Below are 14,031 nucleotides of genomic sequence, written 5' to 3'. Positions count from 1 at the left end.
ACTGAGCCATCCATCCAGGCGCCCCTTGCAGTGATATTCATTACTTTTATTTTTATTTTTAGATTTTATTTATTTATTTTAGAGAGAGTGTGAGAGAAAGCATGAGCAGAGGGAGCGGCAGAGGGAGAAGCAGGCTCCCCGCTGAGCAGGGAGCCCCAAGTGGGGCTGGGATCCTGACACCAGTCCAAGGCAGCTGCTTAACCAACTGAGCCACCCAAGTGCTCCCTTAGCAGTGATTTTTAAAAAGTGGAAGGTATTTCAACCCAAGAAGACCAGACTTGTATGTGTTTCACTACTCCCTACTCCACTGGGACAACGGACTGGGGAAAATTAGCCGAATTATCCTGGAGAGCTTAATATCCTCTGATATATCTCATCAATAAATTTTTTTGAAGATTTTATTTTTTAAGTTCTCTCTACACCCGCTGTGGGGCTCAGAATCACAACCCTGATACCAAGAGTTGTGTTCCACCGACTAAGCCCACCGGAGCCCCCATCAATAAATTTAATTGGCTGACTTTGTGTTAAATTTATAGGTTCTTCAGTCCCGTTAGGCTATGTAGACTAAGCAATTACATTGATTGGATCCTGCTTCACCTTTTTATGCTAATGTTTTCATTGACATAAATAATCAAAATCATGTAAGTGGATTGATTTACATTGGGTGTAGATTGTCTTTGTTATTAATTTGGAAAATATATGATTTTCTTGCTTTAAAAAAACAAATACAATGTGAATGTTAATAGTGGGTACAAATTTTGTTTCTTTATAAAAATCTGCTACATTTCATATTAATATAACATACCCAAGTTGTTTACCTGTTTTTTTGTCTGTTCAGTTCCCACAATTTAAATGTGAACTCCTTGAAGACAAGAGACTATGGCAAGATTGTTTTTACAACAGGACTCAGTACATCATATAAATTATGATGCATTATTAGGTCCTCCAGAATAAAGCTATTCTTTAAAAAAATAAAGTATTCTTTTTATATAAAGCATATGTTAATGATTGTAATCTCTAGTTTGTAATGTATATAATGTAATACAATGCCATTTACAGTCATTATCATTTATTAAAATGCACTTCTGCCTGAGCAAAGCAAGCACACCTATTTAACATGGCTTAAAGATTTTCTTTTGTATAAATTTAGGCAGATATTTCATACATATGTACTACAACTTTTCACAATGCCTTAGGCCTTTGAAATTTTCAAGTTCACACCAATTTTCTGTGTTTTATTTAACTAAAGGAGAAGCGCTTCCATAAATTAAGAATTTTTGCTAGACATCACTGCTTGTTTCCTAATTTTTTTACCTTAACATGCATTCTTCCCTATTATTAAAAGACACACATACAAACACAGCTATAGTAAGAGACTGCTCCTGTGTGCGAAGGTATATTTACAATTCTTTCTAGCCATTTACTTGGCATGTGAACTAAGAAAAAAGACCAGCAGATTCTCTATGCTGTTCTAATCTCCGCAGGAATCTGGAATATGAGTTTGAATTAAGTAATTCATGCCTTTGTAGACGCCACTTTAACTGAAAAGGAAATAACGTATATTGAAGAATGATTGTGTATTGAGAGGGGCATGATGACAAAGAAGAAAGGAATACCCTGGGGCTTGTTGATTTTTCTCATAGGAATTCTACTGTAGACTCCAAAAGTTAGAGAAAGCTACAGGTAATTTCCAATACATTTCCTGCTAATATAATTAATAGAATTATAATACAAATAATAATATAATATATAATTTCACCTGTTGTCTAGATTCTTTAATCTTTTTTTTTCAAGATCCTTTAATTCTAAAACAAAAAGTAGTTGTTGATTTTGTTCAAGTTCTGAGTAGCTGATTTTCCAAAAGTTCAAGCATAATTTATTGGAGAGAATCGATGCCGTGCTTACGCTTTCAGGATTGTCTTTCAAGTGAACATTTAACAAAATACATCCCAAGGCAAGCTCATCTGATCATGTTTTATGCATGGTTTTCAGAGAGTGAAAATCACTCCCCAGGGGTATTTTGAGTAATTAGAAGATAGGCATAGGGATAGAAAATATTTGTGAGCTCCTATTCTAGCGTTATTATCACTGTGTGTCAGGGATGTACCCTTGGTACATTTGGCATTTTTAAAAAGATTTTATTTTTACGTAATCTCTGTGCCCAAGGTGGGGTTCAAATATGCAATCCCAAGATCAAGAGTTGCATATTCCACTGACTGAGCCGCCAGGCACCCTGACATTTGGCATATTTTTAAGGAACTCTGAGACCATATAGATCTCAGGAAGACGTTTCATTTATTTGTTCCTTTTTATGTGTGTATGTATATACAATCCACTCAGTTTTTTCTTTAGTTTCACGCCATACTAAAAACGTAGAAAGCCTTGTAAATAAATTACCTTCTTTTTCTAACATTCCATAGAATTGTTTTGTTATGGACCCTGTACAGCGAGTTTGTCCGAGGTTTAAAAAAAAAAAATCCTTTATTCTGATTTGCATTAAAAAATCTGCTTCATTTCAAATTTCTTTTCCTGGAGTCAATCACTATGGATTTAAACCTCTGGTAACTTTTTTTTTTTTTTTAAGATTTTATTTATTTATTAGACAGAGATAGAGAGCCAGTGAGAGAGGGAACACAAGCAGGGGGAGTGGGAGAGGAAGAAGCAGGCTCATAGTGGAGGAGCCTGACGTGGGGCTCCATCGCATAACGCTGGGATCACGCCCTGAGCCGAAGGCAGACGCCCAACCGATGTGCCACCCAGGTGCCCCTAAACCTCTGGTAACTTTTGAAGAAATGTTGTAATTAGCTGTCTTTCCTGGGTTTTCTTTTCTAAGGCGGCCCATTTCCCTATTTCATACTCTTAGCACTCATTCTTGGGGCACCCCGGGAAAGAGCCTTGGCACCGCCCACGTGGGGCGGGTACGAATCACAAGCTTCTGCCAAGTTGATGGACGGGACGGTACTGAGCCCAGCATAGCCGCTGTCATCGCTGGACACCGGCGATTGGTTGTGGGGGGACGGCGCGGAACCAATGGGAGCGGCTTCCCCGGAGAGTCCGTGGAGCGCGCGGGAAAGAGACCAATATAAACTGTGGCGGGAGATTCGTTTTTTGGGTCCTTGTGCAGTTAAAACACCCGCGGTTGGAAAGTCAGTTGATTGCTCTCATCTCCTCGAGTTTGAACATGGTGCGGACTAAAGCGGACAGTGTCCCAGGCACCTACAGAAAAGGTGAGGTAGTTGAGCACGGCAGTGGAGGGCAGGGGGTTCTCCGGGCAGCCCGGCTACGGGCGGGAGAGGCCAGGGGTCTCCACCGCCCTGTGAGCCAGACGGGTCCAGTCGTTCTGGAAGCTGCGGCCTGGCGCCTTTACCAGGAGGGAGGAGAGGCGCGGACAGGGGAGGGTTGACCTGCTGTTCTCGATCGGGGGGCTTTCCTTCCAAGCGCCGGGTCGGGGACTGGTGAGAACGTGGCTCTCAGACTCGGTGTCGGAACCTTACTGCACTGTTTTGAATGCTCTCCTTTGCCTCTCCGCAGTGGTGGCTTCGCGAGCCCCCAGGAAGGTGCTTGGTTCCTCCACGTCTGCCACTAATTCTACATCGCTTTCGTCAAGGAAAGGTAAAAAGCGCCCCTGCAACTCCTGGAGAAATCTTCTCAAAGGGTTCTCCTGACCGGCAAGCCTCCTGAACCACCGTGGAATTTATTTTCCTGAGATCCTCACCCTCGAATTTCTTCCTTGCCTTCTGATTTAATGAGGGGACCTTGGCCTCTCTGCCGGTTGGGGCGAAGGTGGGGGTCGCAAGGAAAAGAATCTCCAACCTCGGGGTTAGGGACAGACACGGTTTATCTTCAAACCTGTTTTTCTTTTCTAGTTTAGCATTTTTATTTTTAATACCGGCAGATGGCTTTTTCCTGCAAGAGGCTATTTAAGCTCCCCTTCACTAGATTAAGAATTAGGACCATTGTTGACAGTGCTAATCAGGTTGTCTTCTTAGTGTAAAAGTTTTTGTTTTCATTTCTGCTTGTATTTTTGGTTTTTTGTTTGTCTTTTAGCATGGTGTCCGTGTGTGTGTGTTTTCCAACTATGCAGCTCCTGATACTGCTTTTGGGACATTAGGAGGGAAAACTTGGCGGATGAAATAGCTTCACACTGCTCCTTCTGTGCAAGGAGAGGTTGAGAAAATACCGTACCATCTGTTGCCTCATTCCTCTCCTAGGAAGTTGAGCAGTTAGGGAGATTAATTCCACAAGGCCTAATTAAGAACATACAGGGGAGCACTGGGAAGAACTTCATGGGTTCTTAAGTTAACTTAAATTTCCCCCTGTTCTAAATATTTCATTAGAAAATATTTACTCATTTACTCTCCTTAGATAAAAAGAAGCTGTAGGTCAAAAGTTTTGAAAGGTGATGAATTTATTGAGAATATTCTATACCTTGTACCACTAAATTATAATTAGGACCACATCCCATTGTCTGGTCACTGTTGAGTCACCAGAGCCAACTGAATAGGCCCTTAATGAATATATGTTGGCCAAATGCACCTCTTAAGGCATTTTACAGATCTCTATTTTTTGTAAGTAAGCTCTATGCCCAATGAGGGGCTTGGATTCAGGACGCTAAGATCAAGAGTCTCATGCTATACACACTGAGCCAGCCAGGTGCCCCTGCAGATCTCTATTGTTGGGTTTTGTGGTTTTTTGTTTTTTTTTTTTTTAAGATTTTATTTTTAAGTAATCTCTGCACCCAACATGGGGCTCAAAATCACAACCCTGAGGTCAAGAGCATGCTTTACCAACTGAGCCAGGCAGGTGCCCAAATCTCTATTTTTAATCAACTGCATGAAATTGGTAATAACCTCATTTTAAATGGTGAGGACATTTAAGCTCAGGTTACATAACTTGGTAAAAGTCACATAATTAAATCAGCAGAGCTGGGTATGAATTCTTTATTTTATTTTTAAAATTTATTTGAGAGAGAGCACCATGGGGGGAGGGGCAAAAGGAGTGGGAAAGGGATAAGCAGACTCCCTACCCAGCAAGGATCCTGAGATCACAACCTGAGCCAAAGTCAGACCCTTAACCAACTGAGTCACCCAGGCATTCCAAGCTGGGTTTGAATTCTATGCTGAGCTATAGGTTGCTGCCATATACTTTCTAATTAGTCAAAGCATTCCCGTAAGTTTCCTTTTGGAAAATTATGAACCAAAGGATCACTAATTTTTATTTTTTATTTATTAATTTTTTTAAACATTTATTTATTTTTAGAGAGATTGGGTGGGGAGGGGCAGAGGCAGAGAGAAACTCCAAGCAGACTCCACTGCTGAGTGTGACCCAACTGGGCTCGATCTCACAAACCTGAGATCACGACCTGAGCCAAAACTGAGAGTCAGACCTTCAACCAACTGCTCCACCAAGGTGCCCCACACCACTATTTTTTAAAAGCCACTTGTACTTCTAAAAAATATTTTAAAACTTTGGAGAGTGGGCGCCTGGGTGGCTCGTCAATTAAGCATCTGCCTTAGGCTCAGGTCGTGATCCCAGGGTCCTGGAATCGAGTCCCACATCGGGCTCCCTTCTCAGTGGGGGAGTCTGCTTCTCCCTCTGCCTCTCCCCTTGCTCATGCTTGTTCTCCCTTTCTCTCTCTCTCTCTGTCTCTCTCAAAAATGAGTAAATAAAATCTTTAAAAAAATAAAAAATAAAAACTTCAGAAAGTATATATGGAAGCAACTTTATAACAGGTAGACTTTGTGACAAATGTGTTTAAAGCAAAAGATATATATATAGTCGCTCAGTAATTTGCTCATTGTAGTATTCTAACCATTATTTCATAAAGAGGCAGAATTTTTTCCTCTATATTATTGTTTTAAAATAAAAAAATAATCAGAAATTGGGGCACCTGGTTGGCTCCGTTGGTAAAACATGCGACTCTTGATCTCAGGGTCATAAGTTTAAGCCCCATGTTGGGTGTAAAGCTTACTTTAAAAAAAAATCAGGAATTGGATTTACCTTATGAACTGAAAAGGAGCCAAGGGCTTTGAAAAGTGAAACCTATTTTTGTGGAAACTTTCACATTGCTGTATATTTGTTTTGCCTTTCACAGGTACTTTAAATAACCTTGTTAAGTAAAATTTTGGTGGTTTATACAGCATCTCATATTAGGAAAAAAATGTGTCGAAGTTTAGTATGACAATACATATAAGACTATTTGAATAGCTCTGCTTGTGGATAAATTATGAAAAATATTTTCCCGTTGTAAAAATTCTGTTAATTTTTCTTTCCTAGGACAAAGGAGAACTCTAAGAAAATATTATTATATACTGTATTACAATAATATATAGTATAATATTGACTGAATACAGCTTTATCATCTCACATTTTCTAATTATTTTAAGATGGATGTAATACCACTTAAAACCCTGTAGATTTAATGTTAAAGAATTTCTTCCCTTTAAGGAATGGCAATTGTATCCTTAGTTCTTATTTAATTCCATCTGTTTATGTTTTATAGTTGAAAATAAGTATGCAGGAGGGAATCCAGTTTGTGTGCGCCCAACACCCAAGTGGCAAAAAGGAATCGGAGAATTCTTCAGGCTGTCTCCTAAAGATTCTGAAAAAGAGAATCGGATTCCTGAAGAGGCAGGAAGCAGTGGCTTAGGAAAAGCAAAAAGAAAGTAAGTTTTTATATTCTGGAATATGAAGAAAATATTTATATTCTTGAAAATAAAAGACAAGGGGATATTGAGTAACTTTAAAGTTTCTCCTTGAACAGATAAGAAAACACAAACGAGAGGTTTTTTTAAACTTGTGCTAATCTTTTTCTTAGTCACTCCCAAATTTCAAACATCAGTGAAAAGTATTATTTTTACTCATTTCAGTCACTCAAAGAGGATCAGTTCCCAATCAGATGCTAAGTGCTAAGGGCTATGTTATTAACCATGAACTTCTTGTCTTTATTCTTTCATTTTTACTGTTTTCTATACTTTTTTTTTTTTTTCAAAAAAGCAATTTGGATGGTTTATCCAACATCGATTCTATAAACTCAACCTCTCAAAAAACTACTAGTTCAACTTCTAGAAGAAATAAATAACCAACATAGAAAAGTTGGAAAATACAGAAATCCCCAACACTTAGAAACCACAACACCATGGTATATTTTCTTTACAACTTCTCTAAAAATACATAAAAACAGGGGTGCCTGGGTGGCTCAGTCGTTGGGCATCTCCCTTTGGCTTAGGTCATGATCTCAGGGTCTTGGGATCAAGTCCCTCATAGGGCTCCCTGCTCAGCAGGGAGTCTGCTTCTCCCTCTCCCTCTGCCTGCCCCTCCCCCTGCTTGTGCTCTCTCTTTCTCTGTGTCAAGTAAATAAATAAAATCTTTAAAAAAATACGTAAAAATACTTCAAAATAAAACAAGGTGGGAATAAAAATACACACATACAGAGTTCAGTGTACACATATTTTTTAGCATTTGTTTATTTTTATTATTTATTTTTAAAAATTTTTGTTCATTTATTTTTAGGTAGGCTACATGCCCAGCATGGAGCCCAGTGTGGGGCTTGAACTCACAACCCTGAGATCAAGACCTCAGCTGAGATCCGGAGTGGGATGCTTAGCTGACTAAGTCACCCAGGCACTCCCAGTGTACACACTTTTTAAGAAGATAATTACATCAGGGCGCCTGGGTTGCTCGGTTGGTTGAGTCTGCCCTCAGCTCAGGTCATGATCCCAAGGTCCTGAGATCAAGCCCTACATCATGCTCCCTCCTCAGCGGGGAGCCTGCTTCTCTCTCTCCTATGCTGCTCCTCCCGCTTGTGCTGTCTAGCTAGTGCTGTCAAATAAATAAAGAAATAAAATCTTTAAGAAAAAGAAGATAATTAAGTCATGCTTTTTAAGCTTTTAATGTCAGAAATATGCTCATGGTAAACATTAAACAAAAATTCTGCATATAGAAGTACAGTTTTTATGGTATAAAAACATGTATATAAACAAACCAAATATCTATAGTGATTATCTCTGGATAAAAACCTCTCTTCATATTCATTTTGTGCTACCAACTTTCAACAACAAACATACTTCTAAGAATCAGGAAAAAAAATAATGCCACTTGGAAAAAAAAGGCAAAGAAAACTTTCTTTTTATTTTTATTTATTTATTTATTTAAGATTTTATTTATTTATTTGACAGAGAGAGAGACAGCCAGTGAGAGAGGGAACACAAGCAGGGGGAGTGGGAGAGGAAGAAGCAGGCTCATAGTGGAAGAGCCTGATGTGGGGCTGGATCCCAGAACGCCGGGATCACGCCCTGAGCCGAAGGCAGACGCTTAACCGCTGTGCCACCCAGGTGCCCCGAAACTTTGTTTTTAAAAAATAGACTTATAAGTAATAGGATCCAGGCTCTCTAAACTATTTTGAAGAATTGTGTTTCAAAAACAAATTATGTGACTGGAGGTATGGGGAATGGAGGGCATGGGTGGGCAGATGGTGCCATGCCGCTGTCATTATGATGCCCCCTGGTTTGAGACCCTGCTAGCTACTTCTCCTGCACTAGCCAGGAGCCTATGATCCAACAGTGCAGCAAACAGCAAGTCTGACCCAGGGTACAATGACCAGCATGGGCAAGGGGATTGTGGTCAGGCTCAGTCTGTGGCTGCTACTTCTGGCACTGCTTCTATCCACACAGATTTATTCACATATTCCTTTAACCAGCACACCAGGTCCTCTGTTTGAACCCGTAATGTCTACCTGTGCCCCATAGTCAGTGGCCATTCTCCTTGTGGTCTTGCTTGCCCTTCTACATCTCTACTGTTAAACAGATCCAGGCCAAAAAACATCTATTGTTCACTAATGCATATTCTAAAGCCCAATCCATATGGCAACTAGAAGTCCAATGTGACAAGGAAAACACAGGTCTTCATCAGATCTACTAATTCCCCTCTTTATTTTATTACCACAGAAAATGTGAGAGTCCCCAGTTGGACTGAATTACAGAGCATCTGAAGGATTTGACTAGATAACAAATGCCATTATTAAATCTGCTGGAATTTCAAGTACAAGACCGAAGAGAAAGACATTGAAAATTAATGATGTGATTAAATGTAGCTTAAGAAATATGGACACTTAAAACTCTACCTTGATAATAAGAATAATTTCACCTTGATCTAGAGAAAACGGATAAGCTGCAGAATGGAAATTGGGTTTTTACTTTGATTCATTAAAATTAGAAGGCCATAAAATGATTAGGTGATATAAAAAGCTTCCATGATTCTATTTATATGTACATTGGAAGGAACCACCAGGTGTTATTGTAAATCCTCTGTGTATTATTTCAGCAGTCCTATTTTCATGCTGATATACTCCACATAAAATTTTACATTGTTTTCGTTGTTCTCTTGGGAACTCTTTCTTCTGGGGCTTTGGAGTTGGCACTGCATGTGACTTTATGTAGTAATTGACATGTTCCAGGGCAATGATGTTTTACTGGAATCTACTACAAATCTAAACATGAGTAATTTTTGCATATAAACTTAGAAGTCAAATGACAGGCATTTCCTATCACACATTCCCATCTGATAAGAGTGCCAGACTCACTTATTTAACTTGGATCACTTAACTTGAATCCAAAGATAAGAAGTGCTTTGACTTCAACCAATTGTAAAATAACGCCATTTATTTCTGCACTTGTTAAATAATTTTTATGACTTAAAAACTACTCTGTTTTGAAGGCATATTTGACAAATATTGAAATTAAGATGGAAAGGTATGAAGGAGGCAAAAATAACTTATATTAGGTATTCGGGGAAGTGAAGACAGAAGACTTGCCTACATATGTATATAAAATGTATTTATATATTTTAAAGATTTTATTTATTTATTTGAGAAGGAGAGAGAGAGCAAGTGGGGGAGAAGCAGAGGGAGAGGGACAAGCAGACTCTGTGCTGAGCACAGAGACCAACTTGGGTCTTGATCCCAAGACCCTGAGATCATGACCTGAGCCGAAAAGAAAAGTTGGACGCTTACCTGACTGAGCCACCCAGGTGCCCTGAGAATTGACTATATTAAATTCACAGCTCTTTTGTGTTCTTTCTGTGAATACATTAAAAAAAAATACTTTATGAATCAGAATAACTACATTTGGAACACTTTCTGTATCAGTATTTTTAGAAAGCTAAAAACTGGTCCTAAACCTAGGAGTACTTGATTCTGGAAAGAAAAACTTTTACAACTGCCTTGATGTACAGAAAGTTTCCTAGAAATAGACACTCCATGAAATTTTTGGTTCACATGTTTACACACGGATGTTTATACATGTTACAGTATCCAATATGGTCATAGTAGGCTTAATAAGTCTTAAACCACTCTTTGCCATCTTTAGAAACCTATAGGTGAACAACCAGACCCAACAGATCTCAAGCTATGTGGGACCTCTGGGTATGAATGAACATTCCCTTTGTTTCATATCTAAACACTGTACATCTGTTTGGGATTATACATTGTGTTTGGAATTGATTTCCATTGAACACAAATGAAATAAAAATAAATGGCTGAAAGAGCAATTAAAACAGTATTTGGATATGTAAAATGATGCTTATGCATATAAAATTTTAAGAATTCAATACTGTTCATGAGATCATTTAATAAATATTGAGTGCCTACCATCCACATTACAAGAAATTTAAGTTCTTTTTTTTTTTTTAAGCAATCTTTCCACCCAATGTAGGGCTTGAACTCACAACCCCAAGATCAAGAGTCACATGATCTTCTAACTGAGCCAGCCAGGCACCCCTCTTATGAGATAATTAAAAGGAATGTCAAACTCTAGAGCAGTAACTAAATTTTAGACTTTGTTGCTATGTCACTATTACGATTTCTGGTTTCAACAAAAATCAACAATGAATAGGATACATTTTTAGATCGAGCCTTTTAATAGACTTGCTTTCATGATCCTGTAAGTTTCTTCTAGTTCCCTGTCACTGTCTGGCACCATTCTTCCTTGTTCTTTCTCATTCTAATATGACAGGCTAATAGTCAATATTAGCTCTAGAATATATTACAGCCTTCTTGAATTATTTGTGACTTCCACTAAGGAAACAAAATATTTGGCAATATAGCCAGATACGGCTATACCATTGACCATTATTGATCATCATAACAATAAAATACATATTACAGGCTTTCAATTATATGGAGAAAGATTACATGTATAGTTTCATTAAGAACCTTGATCAATGGTGTAATAAAATTCGTGACATAAAAGTAGGTAATAAAGGTTTATATTATTCCTTTAGACTCCGTTCCTACATTTGTCTTTGTTGAGGAGAATTGTAATTACCTCTTTATTGATAGCAAATCAATAGATTTACTTTTGATAGTAGTTAATAAACTATCAGTTTATCAGAAGGTCTTCTGCTATAAACTCTCTAATTTATAATCTGAAGCATTGCTACTCCTACAGCTTTATTTTTCTCACAAAGGCAGGGTAAACTCCCTTCAGTTGCATGGGAGGAAGTCAGAATCAAGAAAGACTACCTAAAACCTTGAATAGAGCTATGATACATAAAGTACAGTAGGTCCTTGCAAAAAGGAAGCTTGGCTCATGGTAGTGTTCATTTGCTAACTTGATTTAACTTCCAGGAAAATACAATGAAGACCTCTTGGTAATTTGATAGTAGGTAAGTCAATGATAATCTCATATCAAGTCAGAATACCTTTGTTTTAAATTCCTTCTTTCACTACCTAGCTCTATGACCATTTAGGCTTATGGGGTCTAATTTGAAAACTGCTTATTTTAGAATAGATTTCACAGATCTTCATCAGCTCTAAAAAAAATTCTGATTTATGGTTAAGTTTTTAATAGACTTTTCTCTATAAAAAGTGTAATGAGTACAAAATGGCTCTGGGGTAATGTAAATTATTTTTCAAAAGCTACAACTATCTCGTACCAATTTAACTAATTTTGAGATTTTTCCAATTAGGTAATATGTTTATATGGTTCGAAAGAATATACAGTCAAATATGGCAACTTGCTATGTTTTCTCTGCTTGGATGGATTGGTTGATTTTTTTCCTTTTTATTATCACAAAGTTCTGGGTTTTTTTTTTTTTTTTTTTTAAGAATTTACTTATTTATTTGTCAGAGAGAGAGAGAGCACACACAGCGGGAGCAGCAGGCAGAGGGAGAGGGAGAAACAGGCTCCCCGTAGAGCAAGGAGCCCGATGTGGGACTCGATCCTAGGACCCTGGGATCATGACCTGGGCTGAAGTCAGAAGCTTAACCAACTGAGCCTCCCAGGCATCCCTATTATCACAAAGTTCTTGCTGCAGGATTATACTCTTTATCAATCCACTTAATTGAAAGAAGATGCTATGGAAATAGAGATTCCCTTTTTAATAAAAATGGCAACATATCCTAAAGAAAAAACACTGATTTGACAAATTAACAGGTAAAATAGTTAAAGAATTTGTTGCTCTAGTACTTGGAATTTGTAAGTGTTTGTCAACTAATGGAGTTTAATTTTCTCTCATTTCTATTCACTTGACCAGACACATTGCACTATTAATGTTCCTGGTTTATATAGGTTGATAACTGTTTTTTTTAAAACAGTCGATACTCAGGTGACTATTGAAGTTCTCTGTTCTTTCCACAGAGCATGTCCTTTGCCACCTGATCACTCAGATGACGAAGAAGAATAGAACTTTCTTAATTCATCCTTGACTAATGTCTCCTGTTTATTATTCTAGGATGTAAATTTGCATAAATGTATTTGTTCCAATGAGCTTTGTCGGATAGGCATTTAATTTAAAAAATGAGGCTTATATACAGTTACTCTAAAGCAAGTGATTATGATATCGGAGAATTTGTGAGGTTAATTATGGTTACTTAGCTTAGTGTTCACTATAATGCAGTACTTGGTTTCTTTTACCTGTTATTAAGCTTCTTGTTCTTGCTAAAAATTAATCATTGCATGGTGTTCTAATTACGAATCTGCTGTGTTTGAGATTTGCTTAGATCTTTGTACTGCTGCCATTTTTATTGGCATTTGATTATTGGAATGGTGCCATATTTTTGTTCCTTTTATTTGCTTTAAGAAGCAGAGTTAGGTTTTTGCACATTAAAAAAATTCAGTATTAATTAAACTGAAACCATACCCTTTTTAAGAAAGAAGGCCAAAGATGCAATGTTGAAAAAAATCTGGACGGCTATGCGTCTTCTCCTTCAGGGCAATTTGGCCTGAGAGTTTAAACAGTTGATAAAGCTACTAACAACAACAAAACAGATAAAATACTAGCCTAAAATTAGACAGGCATATGTCATAGACTACATTAAAAGAGAGAAATTTTCCAAGAATATGCATTTGATTCAGTATCATAAAATATTACCCTTTGGGCATGTAATTTTAAAGTTGGAAATCAATAAAACATGAAAGGCAACATGCCATAAATCCAGAGATCTGTCTAGAGTCCTTAGAGCTACCACTATATATTTTAAGATAACCAGGGGTATAATTGAAGAGGTGGGTATAATATAACTTAGTAACTGATATCCTTACTTTCTCATCACACTTTTTGCTCCCTGACTTCCTGTTGTCAAAATTAACCATGTTTTAACAACTATGTTTTTCTGAACTTTGTTTTTAATAAATGAATACTTCTTTTCACAACAGACTGTCCATTTGTGTGTTTCCTGAGATTATATCCTACTAGATATGTCTTTTTTTCCCTTACAAATACAAATCAGTGCATTGATCTGATTTTATCAACTTCTAAACTAAGTTCTGATGATTGCAGATTATATTTTTGCTGTCTTTTAGAGATGGATATTAAACAGAATGTTACTAAAGTGAGACCTGAGTTTTTATCCTAACTACTTCCTTAATAATTAGGCTTTGTATTAAGGAGTAACTCAAACCAGCTTTATTAAAGTCAGGTTTTGATGGATCTGAAACCTGATTTGCTATTTTTCACTGATGGAAAGAGAAACTTTACGGTGCTATGTCCAGTGAAGTCTAAGTCTGATATGTAATTGTTTCTAAAAATTTTGAC

At 37.5% G+C, this 14,031-nt stretch overlaps 1 protein-coding gene across 2 annotated transcripts; it reads left to right on the top strand.

Annotated features, from left to right (window-relative positions):
* Positions 1-3,086: 3,086 nt before the first annotated feature.
* On the top strand, positions 3,087-13,651 carry PCLAF (PCNA clamp associated factor). 2 transcript variants are annotated; one of them, XM_057303658.1, is made up of 4 exons: positions 3,087-3,227; positions 3,532-3,612; positions 6,503-6,665; positions 12,636-13,651. In XM_057303658.1, the coding sequence occupies exons 1-4, from the start codon at positions 3,182-3,184 to the stop codon at positions 12,679-12,681; spliced, it is 336 nt and encodes a 111-aa protein (XP_057159641.1). In that variant the 5' UTR covers positions 3,087-3,181; the 3' UTR covers positions 12,682-13,651. The 2 variants fall into 2 exon arrangements, with proteins under 2 accessions (XP_057159641.1, XP_057159642.1); XM_057303659.1 differs by lacking the exon at positions 12,636-13,651 and adding an exon at positions 8,946-11,175.
* The last annotated feature ends 380 nt before the right edge of the window (positions 13,652-14,031 follow it).

This window comes from Ursus arctos, unplaced genomic scaffold (genome assembly GCF_023065955.2).
Source record: "Ursus arctos isolate Adak ecotype North America unplaced genomic scaffold, UrsArc2.0 scaffold_28, whole genome shotgun sequence".
NCBI classification, from domain to species: Eukaryota; Metazoa; Chordata; class Mammalia; order Carnivora; family Ursidae; genus Ursus; species Ursus arctos.
Note: the sequence above shows the minus strand (reverse complement) of the source record. Positions and strands in the feature narration are given on the sequence as shown.

Excerpts from the sequence above, each read along its gene's own strand:
- PCLAF (XM_057303658.1), top strand. The coding sequence starts at position 3,182 with ATGGTGCGGACTAAAGCGGACAGTGTCCCAGGCACCTACAGAAAAG. Across the intron at positions 3,228-3,531 it reads CCCAGGCACCTACAGAAAAG|TGGTGGCTTCGCGAGCCCCC; the intron begins GTGAGGTAGTTG and ends GCCTCTCCGCAG. Across the intron at positions 3,613-6,502 it reads ATCGCTTTCGTCAAGGAAAG|TTGAAAATAAGTATGCAGGA; the intron begins GTAAAAAGCGCC and ends TATGTTTTATAG.